The sequence below is a fragment of the Manacus candei genome, unplaced genomic scaffold (genome assembly GCF_025592945.1).
Source record: "Manacus candei isolate 608988 ecotype Guabito, Panama unplaced genomic scaffold, ASM2559294v1 h1tg000009l, whole genome shotgun sequence".
In the NCBI taxonomy this organism is placed as follows: Eukaryota; Metazoa; Chordata; class Aves; order Passeriformes; family Pipridae; genus Manacus; species Manacus candei.
Genome location: NW_026138057.1, coordinates 6,604,118 through 6,617,678, shown reverse-complemented (window position 1 = coordinate 6,617,678; position 13,561 = coordinate 6,604,118). Strand labels below are relative to the sequence as shown.

At 39.8% G+C, this 13,561-nt stretch overlaps 1 protein-coding gene across 3 annotated transcripts in view; it reads right to left on the bottom strand.

Moving 5' to 3' along the window:
* The window catches only part of METTL15 (methyltransferase like 15), a 91,958-nt gene that overhangs the window by 43,070 nt on the left and 35,327 nt on the right, over positions 1–13,561 (bottom strand). For all 3 annotated transcript variants that reach the window (XM_051776821.1, XM_051776819.1, XM_051776820.1), the window contains one exon: positions 11,358–11,494. In XM_051776821.1, the coding sequence (XP_051632781.1) occupies positions 11,358–11,494 (137 nt within the window). The remainder of the gene's footprint in view (positions 1–11,357; positions 11,495–13,561) is intronic.

Sequence of the window (13,561 nt, the reverse complement as noted above, 5' to 3'; positions counted from 1 at the left end):
TGAAATTAAAATGCAAATGATGTTTATTATTATGACAGGAAAAAAAATAGAATTATGTAGTCAAACTCAAAGTAATTCATTTTTATGATCTATGTCACTTATATGTACAACCCTAACGCATCTAAGAATAACACTATTTGAAGTACAATGACTCAATCAGAAAAAATAATCTGAACTTCTCTATACATTTGCGTATTTCATAGTTAAGTTTGAAGTTCAATACTGATAGAAAGTATTGATAGAAGGTATTTATAAATATTTTCATTTAGTTACCTGTTTTCCTTTTTATCACTGTAGGAGAAATGAAATCATGAATCAGAGGCTATCAGCTCTTTTTTTGCTTGATTTAGCTACTTAGTAAATTATATTTTTAGCTTAAATACCAACAGTCTTGACCTTCTCTTAGCAAGTGACAAGTACCTTTTTGTCAATACATTTCCACCTTCACAGGAAAATGCTGGTATTTTCTGCTCTCAAAAATTATAATCTATCTACTGATGAAATAAACTTTTGCCTGTATTGTTTGATACTATGGAGTATTTCAACACAGTTGATGTCCTCTTGATTTGCACAGAGTGCCTCAACACCTCCTACTGTAAATGTGAGCAAATATACAAGCTAAATATACAGCTCTTGACAAACAAAATAAAATACAAAATGCTGCTGAAGAATGTGAAGATACCATCTTTTCATTAGAACTAAAATATCTGTAGACAACCAGCTACCAGGTGCAAAAACCTTCTGAATAAAACCTATGTTCTCTTTCCCTCCTTCTTCTCATCATGAAGGAGTTTTGCTATTACGGAAAACTAAATTTTTTTAAAAAAATTAAAGCAGTCCTGTATCAGTTTCCTTTAAAACACTGATTATTTTTATAAACACCAAACTGGCTTGTTATTGTATGAAAATATGCCCAGAACTCAATTGTTTGGCTACGAAAAAATTGCTTTAAATGTTTATAAAGGTATTTCTAAGTATTATTGAAACATACATTTTTAAATGTTCTTAATTAGAATTTAAGTTCAACAAGGAATCTTTTACATGTATTTTAGTAATGAAGTGGTTCTAAAAGTAATATAAAAGTCTTCAAGTCATCTAAACACCTGTAAGAAACTTTGTCATCAAAAACAAGAAGATGGAAAAGTGACTGAAAGAAAAAGTTGATGTCTCCTTTATGGATCATAGAAGTTCAAAGAATATTTCAGCTTTGTAATCATTTACTTTGGGGGGGGGGTTAAGAAATTTTTTCTTTTTAGAGAAAAACAAACCTACAACCCAAATTAAGCATCACAGAACTGTCCTCAGAAACACTCTGAGTTTAAGAGCTACAACATTAAACTTTAAAGATATTCTGAGTGCTTTTATACCACACTGATATAGATGAATTAAAAAAAGAACAAGAAGAACACGTCTGAAACTACTGCTGATTAAAGTAACACTTAGCATTGCATTCTATGAAGTTGAGCTAACAGGTATATATAACATCCCTAAAAATAAATTAAGGATCTGGACATTTATACTGAAAAAGTATTCAAATCACCCACATTCAGCTCCGTGACCTTAACCAATACCTAGAGGAGTTTTGTCTGTTTTAAATTATTTCAGAAGCTTCTTATCCCTCTCCATCAACTTCAACAAGTCCTCTAATTCTGTAAGTACAATTAGCATTTTACAGTATTCCTAGAAACACTGATAAAAGCTGCGATGGAAGAAAACAAACATTCCATTGAATGTTTCTTGGTCAACATCTGTGGTCTAAAAGCTGTAGCTTCTCAGGCTAGAAAGTAATTAAGCTGCTTGGCCTATACTTCCCTTGCCTAAAGATGTCTAAGATGATTCAGACCATACTGACTGCCTGAAGGATGAGGCTGGACTAGATGACATCCTAAGATCCCTTCCAATGGGAATGGCTTTGGCATTGCGTCATGGTTTAGCAGTGGTATTCCCCAATTTACCATTCCCACTGAAACACTCCAAACCACACGCCGCTCGCTCCCTCCTCCTTCCACCTCCCTCTCCCCCTGTGGGGAATGAAATAAGAAAACAAACAGTAAAAGTAACAATATTATAACAGAGTGTACAAGAGAGGTGAACGATTCGCACGTTGAGTGCTCATCACGTGGAGCCCAACGCTGGCCAGCATGACTGGAAGGGACCCAACCCCCTGCCCCCTACCCCTGAGGTGAGGTGGTATAGAACAACCTCAGGCCATGCAACTGCAGAAATTAACCCTGTCCTGGCCAGAACCAGGAAGAGAAACTGCCTAAACCAAAACTACCATCGAAACTGATAAACGTCAATTATTTGCAAGACTCTAAATTTCACTTGATATAAAATGACTCAGTAACAGCAACAGAAAAAAGCATGGACATAAAACAGTTCATTATTTTAAACCTAATGCTTACAGACCTTCCTTCAGAGCTTCAAATTGACCAAAATTTCTTCTAAGGTTTTCCCACTAAAATAATATGATGATTCAGCTTCTTCAAGACTACTCAGATCAAAATTATAGCACTTTGTTTTCCTCAATCAGTAAGTTGTAACCCTGACTCATTTGACTGGAAATTATATTAAATCTAATAGTGACATATGGGATGTTATGTATGAAAACAAAGACAAAAGTCCAGTTTTATGGTATGAAATTGAAAATAATTTTAATAATATAACTATCTGATAATTCTGTCAAAATAAAATATATAAATATAACATTAAAAAGATTAATAGAATCTTGTAAATAGAATGAGTCTTGATAGACTCATTAGTATTTAATCATTGTCCAAGTGTATCTATTGCTAAAGAAAAGCTTTAGTGGGAATGTCAACATAACCACATGCCTTGAATTAATGCTATTGTGTATATGAAGGCAGTATTTTGCCATAACTATGGTCTTAAAACACACTTTACTACTTCAAGATGTAAACAGTGCTGTTAGAACCCACCACTGAGACGGGTAACAGAGGTTCTCATTAATAGAGGCCTTGGGGTGGATTAGAGTGAAATGACACTGAATGATCAGTGTGTGTATATATATACATATATATGTAGGGTTTATTTTAGAACAATTTGGTTGCAATGGAAAGGAGGTATGTAGCTGTTCTGGTTGTTATTGTTATCTATAGTAATATAACAATATAAAAGCATAAAAATGTCGCTTAAAAAAATATATAAGGAAAAGAAAGACAGAGAAAGAAAGGGTAAGAGTAGACAGTGGAGAGGAAAGATAGACAGTGGACAGGAAAGACATCACCACTCGTGGATCCAGCGACAAGACTTGGTTGTGGCATGTCAGATGTCTGGTTGGTCCAAGTGATGACTGAAGTCTTGATCTGTGGGGTGTGGGGGAGGCCCATAAAACAAAGAGTTCAACAGGTCAATATGCATCCAGGCTCAGGTGGGAATGCCCAGGTACCTCCCCCGGGGGGGAGTTTTAACACTGTTGATCAGGAGCAGTCTGATGGTGGAAGTGGTGGAAGGCCCCAGAAATGTGCTTGGGGTCACTTCAGTGGTCACTGGTGGTCACAGATCCCATCCTGTCCTGTCCCATAACTTGGGGTGACACGTGCATGGGCAGTTGCCTCCTTTCCCATGGTTTGCCACAGTGGGAATTTTTGTCCGGATGCATTAATCAGGATGTGCTAACCAGATCTCATCTTCACCAGGCCTGGAATTAGCACCTTCCTGTCATAAATTCCTCCCTTCTGTGTTTATCTCAAGTTTCCACTGTGGTAGCTTATCTCATGGCAAGTTCCTTCTGCGGCCTTGACCATGTTTGAGACAGGCAATTGTACTCTTAAGTCCTTACAAGTGCAAATGAGGACTTCTCTATTATGTAACCAGCATATGAAATGTAAACTCAGCTACTAATATTGAAAATGATCTGTAGTCATCCCAAAACAAAGTGGTAGAAACCCTTTCTGAACTTGAAATTACCAGACTACAGTCTGTAACAGGCAAAGATTTTGCAGCCCACGTTATGTCTGCAATGAAAATAAAATTAGGAATTGCACATACAAATTGTTTAATTGCAGTTTCAAGTGATGTAATGTTGGTAGTGAAATTTCTACAATTATGCTATGTAAGAGAAGCCTGATACTCAAATCACAGAATCAGTTAGGTTGGAGAAGACCTCTAAGATCGAGTCCCACCATTAGCTCAGCACTGCCAAGTCCACCACTAAACCACATCCCTAAGTGCCACATTTACACAGCTTACGAATCCCTCTAAGGATGGTGACTCCACCACTTCCCTAGGCAGCCTATTTCAGTGCTTGACAGCTCTTCCATGAAGAAATTTTTCCTAATATCCAACCAAAACCTTCCCTGGTGAAATGTGAGGCCTTGTCCTATCACTTGTTACCTGGGAGAAGAGATCGACGCTTATCTGGCTACAACCTCCTTTCAGGTAGTTGTAGAGAGCAGGAAGGTCTCCCCTAAATCTCCTCTTCTTCAGGCCAAACACCCCCAACTCCCTCAGCAGCTCCTTGTAAGACTTTGTGCTCCAGTCCCTTCCCAGCTCCACTGCCCTTCTCTGGACACGATTCATCACACCAGTATGTTTCTTGCAGTGAGGGGCCCGAACCCAATCAATGGTGTGGCCTCATCAGTGCCAAGTCCAGGGGGACAATCACTTCCCTGGCCCTGCTGGCCACACTATTCCTGATACATGCCAGGATTCCACTGGCCTTCCTGGCCACCTGGCCATGCAGCACCCCCAGGCCCTTTTCCACTGGGCCACTTTGCAGCCACTCTGCTCCCAAGCTGTAGCACTGCAGGGGGTTGTTGTGACCCAAGTGCACTGTGTTTTTCTGACCCTCATACAGTTGGCCTTGGCCCATTGATCCAGCCTTTCCAGATCCCTCTGTAAAGCCTTCCCACCCTTCAGCAGACCAACACTCCCACCCAGCTCGGTGTTGTCTGCAAATTGACTGCACCTACACTCAATCTTCTTGTCCAGATCCTCAATAAAGATATTAAACAGGGCCAAATACTGAGCCCTGGGGAAAACCACTCGTGACCAGGCATTGACTGGTGTAACTCCATTCACCACCACTCTCTAGTCCCAGTCATCCAGCCAGTTTTCACCCAGCAAAGAATATACCCATCCAAGCCATGACCAGCCAGTTTCTTCAAGAGAATGCTGTGGGAAACAGTGTTAAAAGGCTTTACTAAAGTCCAGGTAAATGACAGCCACAGCCATTCCCTCAGAAGTTCACAAGGTTTTAACAAAGCACTAAAGGGACAAGATATCAAGCAATGTAAAAACTAAAAAGGGAATAGAACCAATTGTTAAAAGTAAACTCTTGTATTTGTTTTCTATGTCAGGGTAATTTTGAATTTGGCCCAAATTTAGACCAGGAACCCAGCGTACTCAAGGATCACGCTGTATGTATAAAAGCAAGAAAAGGTTTCCAGTCATTCTGAAACTTGCACAGCTGGGACTTCAGCAACAAGAGAAAGAACTTTTATTCCTTATGCTTTTATATGGAAACATATTTGGGGGTGTTACCCAAATAAATCCTTTGGGAAACAAAATACATGACAGAAGAGCAATATTTTAATATAATGGCATTTGAAGGTCTTTTTACCGCTCTCAATTGAATTTTTCCACCTCATATTTAAGGTTTAACACTTACCTTTGTTGCTTGCATTTGAGAGGCAGCCAGATGTTGACATATATGGAGAATTCTTTAGAAAGAAATAACCCTATAGGTAACCAATTAAGTATATTTATATATAGTCAAGGCACCATTATAATGAATATGCCCTGACTGCACATTAATTGTATCCCTTATGCAATACAGTCAAAAGTTAAATACTAGCTTGTAAAAATAACATATAGCAACAGGAAGCACCAATATATAATACTCAGCTACAATTCATAAGCACTTAAAATAAGCTTATTGCAACTGAAAAAAAGAAAAAGAAGTTCTGTTTTCCCTAGAACCAAAAATAAATTCTATTTTCCCCAGAGCATACAATGCACAGCTGATGTTTCTATCTCACTTTTTCTGCAAACTTAGTGTAACCCTGAAAGTAAAATCCACAAGTGCCCTCACACCTCAAAATCACTTTAGAACTACAATAAGATGATAGTCAAATTGTATAAGGAATTTTTATGCCATTTTTCCATACTTTGGGGGTACAATTTCTTATTCTGCTCACAGAATTACAAAGCACATATTTTCTCCTCTACGTAGGCTTTGCATGAGTTTCTCATACTTGGAAGCTTTCAATGATATTGGTTAATTGCCAGATTTCAGCCACCTCTCTAACCTCTCCCTTTCAGTGGGCGTGAAAGGGTTTACTTGTAATGTATATTGCCCCTGACTGAATTTTATCTTGTTCTCCTGAATTCTCATCAGCAATTCCCAAGTTAGAGGCTTCCCCAGAAAGTACGTCAAAGGATTCCCACCCACACACTGAATATCTAACAGACCCTGACCCATTTTCTCCTTATTAAAGCAGCACTACATATTTTAAAGAATAAAAATAATAAACAGAGACACTAAATGAATGCAAGAATTGCAGTGGGAACTCTGCTCTTTCCAGATTTTAGTTCTGACAAAATTGTTATCAAAAAGCAAAGAGACACATTTAAAATACAAACATCAAAAGTGTTTTTCCTGAGTTTTCATTCTGACTTATTACTCCACCCATCTTTCACCTAAGTACAAGGAGGACTTCATTTATAAATTCTGAATATAGAAAAATCCCCCAATTTAGCCACACTTATCTCCTCTTGCAGCACTATCTATGGCCATATTTCACAAACATAGAACCGTTAGGGTTGGAAGGGACCTCTGGAGATCATTCAGTCCAGCTCCCTGCCAAGGCAGGGTCACCTGAACAGGTTAACCAAGAATGTGTCCAGGTGGGGTTTGAAAGTCTCCAGAGGGGGAGACTCCACGACCTCCCTGGGCAGCCTCTCCCAGTGCTCTGCCACCCTCAACGGAAAGGAATTCTTCACGGATGTTGAGGTGGAACTTTCTGTGTTTTAGTTTATGGCCATTGCACCTTGTCCTGTCTCTGGGCACCACTGAAAAGAGTCTGGAATCATCCTCTAGACAACTGCCTTTGAGATACTTGTATGTGTTGATGAGATCCCCTCAGGTCGATATCCTGCATTTTGTCCTTGTAAGAGAGATGCTTCAGACTCCTTATCATCTTTGTGGCTTCTACTGGATCCTCTCCAGTAGCTCCTTGTCTTTCTTGAACTGTGGACACAAGAACTAACACAACACTCCAGATGTGGCCTACCTAGGAATGAGTAGAGGAGGAGGATCCCCTCCCTCAGCCTGCTGGTCACACTCTTCCCAATGCAGCCCGGGGTACCACTGGCCCTGCTGGCCACAAGGGCACACTGCCAGCTCACAGTCAGCTTGTCACCCACCAACATCCCATGGTCTTCTCAGCAGAGCTGCTCTCAACTGGCTCAGCCCCCAACCTCTACTGGTACTTGGGGTTATTCCTCCCCAAGTGCACGACCCTACACTTGCCTTGGTTGAACCTCATCAAGGTTTTCTCTGCCCAACTCTCCAGCCTATCGAGGTCCCCCCCAAAAGGGAGCAGAGCCTTCAGGTGTATCAGCCACTCCCCCCAGTTTTGTATCATCAGCAAACTTGCTCAGGGTGCATTCTGTCCCTTCATCCAGGGCCTTGATGAACAAGCTGAACAAGGCTGGACCCAGGATTGATCCCTGGGGAACACCACTGACTGCAGGCCTCCAGCTGGATTCTACTCCGCTGATCACGGCCCTCTGAGCTCTGCCATTCAGCCAGTTCTTGATCCACCTCACTGTCCATTCACCTAACCCACATTTCCTGAGCTGATCTTTGAGGATGTTATGGGAGACAGTGCCAAAAGCCTTGCTGAACTCAAGGTAGATAACATCCAATGCTCTCGTACCATCGTACCATGCCATCATAAAAGGCAGGTCAAGCATGATTTCCCCTTGGTGAATCCATGTTGACTATTCCAGCATCGATTAGTCCAGCTGGACCAATCACTCCTGTAGACCTTCCTTCTTTGTGATGACCTTCAGAATGATGTGTTCCACCACCTTTCCCGGGATGGAGGTGAGGTTGAGTGGTTGGTAGTTTCCCAGGTGCTCCTTCTTGCCCTTTTTGAAGATGGGAGTAACATTGGCCTTCCTGCAATCATTGGGCACCTCTGCTGTTCTCCATGATTTTTCAAAGACCATGGAGAGTGGCACAGCAAGAACATTTGCCAGCTCCCTCAGCACCGGTGGTTGGATCCCATCAGGACTCATGGATTTATGGGTGTTAAATCTGCCTAGCCAATATCACAGAATCAGAGAAGCAACTCAGTTGGAAAAGTCCTCTGAGATCAGTCAGTCCCAACACTTCCCTATGACCCAACACTACCATGTCAATTAGACCATGGCATTAAGACCAATATTTTCTTAAACACCTCCAGGGACTTTGGCTCCAGCAGCTCCCTGGGGAGCCCATTCCAATGCCCAATCACTCTCTCTGTGAAGAACTTCTTCCTAATGTCCAGCCTAAACTACTGCAAAAACTAGTGCAAGACTCAAGATCCGTCCTGTAGCTGATGTGCTGGAATTTATTAACATCCTCAGTTAACACATGCAATATTCTGTTTTAAGTAGAAAAAAAAAGGTAACAGAAAATTCAATTGAGGTATGACTTTCAATGTGCCCATTGCATTCAGAGTTTGAGACACTGGGAATCAGATTTTGCTGGTTACAGTTACATAATAGCCTCTTCCTCCACCCTGTGCTGTCACCTCTGAAGGAAGGGAAGCACTTCAGCAAGTCAAAAAACCTCTGCCAAAACAGCAGTATTAAACAAAAGAGGTGAAAAAAATAGTCTAGAGCAGAAAAACAATGAAGGAGGTTTATACTTCTGTGCTGTAGTTATTCAGTCAGATACATCTACAGTTGTGCTTCTTACAGAAGGGACAGTCCTACATCACCCTTAGATTGCATCTGCATGCTACCATTGCCTTTTTTAAGCTAGCACAACTGTTTCTGTGGCTCCCTGGTGAACCAAGGAACTACTTAATCTGAGAATGGACCTGACCAGATACAGATGTCAACTGGATGAATTCCCTGAGCTTTTGATGCCCACACAGACTTGAACTGAACCGATACGAGGTTTATTTCTAACACAGGGCAGAAAATAGACACTAAAATCCCATAATATTAGATCAACCATCTTTTAATGAATATTGAAAAAAAAAAATCCATTTATAAAAGCTCCAAATCTCATAGGTCAACCCCTTATACCCAACTGATTTGTAATCAAACACTAACTTTACCTGTTATTTATAAATTATATACTTATACCTCCTCCTTTCCCCTTGCAACTGACTTCCCAGGGATAGCAGATTAATAATTAGCACATATACCATACATGTGCTAATACATGAACATTCTTTTATCTTAATTTTCAACACAAACTATTATGAAAAAAGATATATTTACCTTCTGGAAAAGGATCTACCTGTTCTTTCTAATAAGACAGACAGAAAATGAGGGAAAACACCAGAGCAAATAAGAGCACTGCTGTATCTTACAATATGTATTCAGGTGGCATGCAGTCATCTTTCAGTGATCAAGACTCTTCATCAACAACACTATGCTATTTAAGAATCCACTTCATTCTAAGGATAACTTGAATCTCTACAGGTGGACAACAACATGTCTGGAGTCCAAGAACCAGAGTTTTACAAACAAAAATAAGAACTAGGAGACCTCCTTTGTCTAATAAACCACAATAAGTTACATCAACTATAATATTATATTAAATTAAAGTTCACCCTTTCACAAATTTAAGCAAGAAGAAAATTAACAATGTCAATCATTGGCAGAACAGCATCCAACACCTGTAAAATACATCTGAAAAATAAACTTTTTTCGCATCCAGGTTTTCATAGGATGCTTTACAGATAAACACATATTGAGTCAGAGACTGCACATTGTTGTCTTATGTTGTGTGTATGTTTCTAAAAGACTGGGTTTTTTCTATGACACAAAGAACAGAAGATTTTACAACTCCCATGACATTTGGTAGAATGTGTTTGCAGACCTAGATTAAAAGAAAACGGACTTTCCTTGACAATATTCTCCACAGTATTCTTTCAAAAAGAGCATTCTCTGAAGAAATAACAGTTGAGAGGAATTCCACAAATTTGTAAGTTTATACTGCATGTCACTTCAACCCACAAAGAACTGAGAATTAAAAGAAATATATTGAAGTGTTTTTACAGAGTGAGATGACTAGAAACTGAGCCATGCTGTCTTGTCACATGTTTGCATTTCTCCCACTGGACCTCTGTTAAAGACATTGAAGAAAGGAATGTAAAATTCAGCCTTTTATCTTAGAAAAGATGAGGAATACCTTCTGCATTGCTTAATATTACTGCTGACTTAGAACTCCTTTTTATGTGGGAAAATTTCACTGAACAAACAAGTGTTTCTTCAGCCATCTCTTCCAGTATTCTTCTTCTTGGAAATATTTGTTTTTCCTCATGTAAAAGCTATTTTGAAATAAATACTCCAATGTTTTCAATCTGACAGTGGGCGTCCTCTCCTTGTTCCTTGACCTAAACGTCTTAAGTCTTAATTATTTCATATGATTTAGTTTTGTATCTACATACTCTTACTTCTTGGTCAAATCTGAAAAATATCACTTTCTGAAAAGCTCATATTCAACTCTACAATGCACACTTTTGCATGAATGCAATGATGCTCTGACTGGGCTCTTTCTTGAACAAAATAAAGGAACAAGAACTTTGCATAACTAAAAAATTGCATTTAGCAATTGTTCATTTAGCAAATTCAGCACTCTATTTAAAAAGAAAAATGAAACATAAGCTATACACAGAAATAGTACCTTATTAAATTGTTCAGTAGTTTCTGAAGCCAGTGGCAAAATACTTAGCAAACCTAATACTGAATTACAATTATTTTGGGGGGGTTAATTAAAATATTCATAAGCCATATTTAAATGACCTCATTATTTAAATTCTATTATTCCATTGATGTTTTGTGAAATATTTACCACAAAGATATGTTTTTGTACCATTCTGCCATCAGAACCATCTCAAGGCAAACGGAACCCACAAATCTTTTTTAAATCCATTTTTAACCGTAAAATTGGCTACTTGATGCATGCTCAGAATTAAGAGTACTGAATATGCATTTAACTCCAAAAATCTGCATGCAAATATCTCCTACTTAACAGGGTACACGCAGCATACAATGCTATTCTACAGCAAGCCATTAAAAACTATAAAAATATATTAAATTCTGTATAAAATACCAAAGTATCAACCTTATCCCAACCATATTTCAGAGAGGAGAAGACAACTTACGGGTAGGATTCCGAGAGCTGCTGAGCTATCCTGTAAGCTGTGGGGTCCCTGTCCAGGGCATACACAGTGATGTCGTTGGCTCTCTCCAGAAGAGCTGTCGTGTGACCTCCGGCTCCAAACGTCATATCGAGGAAACGCTGTGGGGTGAAGAAGACACCACCTTTACCTCAGAGCAGGGATAAACTGACTGTTGATTTAAAGCTCCTTTTGCTAATCTCCCTTATGTACTGGAGGAAAACATACCAATGCCTTTCTGGAAATAAATTTTTGTGTTTTGTGCAGAATTGCAACCACGTCAGAGTAACCTTTTCAGGGGTTGTGAACTCCCTCCTAGCAGTCCTTCCAGAACAAAAGGTCAGTCATTTGGGACAACCAACTGCAGCTTCCTACTGTTCCCATTTCTTTTTATTGTGTGTTCAAAGGAAAGCCACTTACTGGATGGATACAAAGATGTACAGGATATGGGATTATAGGCAGTAATTGCACCATTTATTTTGTAAGAACATGTCTAAAAGGACGGCTGATGCATTGTGTAGCAATTAAAAAAATGACACTATCATAGTTTTATACCAGAGATCAAAGTGTGGTGGCACATATATTATCCTGACTGGCACTAATCTAAGTAGCCTAGAAAATGGAAGCTTTCAAGACAGTACCATAGATTTGGGGTTCACTGTGCTTTGTATTTAGCTATGCATTTAGGTTATTAATATACACTGATGCTCAGTCCTGATATATCTTCTCTACCATCATAACATGTTAATGTTAATTAGATGCAGAATAGCACAGGAAAACCCACCTTAACAGCAATCCCACTTCAACTGCTGATGTGACATACTCTGTGGGCTGGAGTTATACCTTTTGATAAGCAATAAATATTTCCTTGCTTCTGAGGAATACTTACTGCCTATGAATATATACCAGGCCTGTTTTTTTTCTTTACAGAAACTAAGACTAGAAGATTTTTAGTAATACCAGGCAAACACAGCCACTCTCTCCAGTCTTCTAGACTAAAACTGACAACACTTTCAAGGAACTCTGAATGTAGTCTAAAACATATGTAGGTACAAATTCAGCACCAACTGAGTAACACTGGGCTTTGCTGTGTGCTGGACATTTTGTCCAAAAGGATCCTATGAGAGACAATATTGAAAGCTTTACTGAAATCCAAAAAGATTCCATCAACTGGCTTCCCTTGATCAACTAGGTGGGTTACCTTGTCGTGAAAGGAAATCAGGTTTGAGAAGCAAGACTTTCCTCTCAAGAAGCCTTGCTGGCTGTGACCAATGACTGTGTCATCAGGTGTTTTTCAATACTCCCCAGAATAACCTTCTCCATAACTTTACCAGGCACTGAAATGAGTCTGTAGTTTCTGGGGTCCTCCTTCTTGCCCTCTTGAAAACTGGGACAACATTCCCCAGCTTCCAGTCAGCTGGGATTCCCCTCCAGACTCCCAAGACCACTCAAAAATCATCGGGAGAGGTTTTACTGTGACATGAGCCAGCTTTTTGAGGATTCTTGGATGAATCCCATCAGGCTTCACAGGTTTGTAGGGATCCAGCTGGAGCAGCAGATCCTGCACAATTTCAGGGTCTACTGGGAGTTGATCATTCCCACAGTCATGGTCCTCCAGCTGAGGGCACTGAGTCCCCTTTGGTTCATGATCCATGTTGAAGACAGAGGGAAAGAAAGCCTTAAACACCTCTGCCTTGTCTCTGCCCATGTTTTTGAGGTAACCATCCTCATCCTCAACAGGATGATGATATTTCTCTACTGCCTATTGCCATTAATGTTTTTGAAAAAACTGTTTTTACTGTCCCTCACATTTCTGTCCAGGTTCAACTCCAGTTGAGCTTTGGCTGCATGAATTTTCTCCCTACAGTGGCAAGCAGCATCTCTGTATTCTTCCCATGTCACTTGATCTTGCTTCTACTGGGCATACACCTTCCTTTTTTTGCCTTATCTCCAAGAGAAGATTCCTGTTCAGCCAAGTTGGCCTTCTGCCTTGTCTGCTTGAGTTCCAATACTTGGGAATTGCCTGCTCCTGTGCTCTTTGCAGGTGTTTTCTGATGTTACTGTTTTTATGGCAATGTATCTAAACCGAAGTAGAAATGTGACTTAGTTTCTGCACCCTGGAATTCCCATAACTCTTTCCTCTCAGTTGATTGAACTGACCTCTGTTGACTGGGGGGAAACTCAGACTA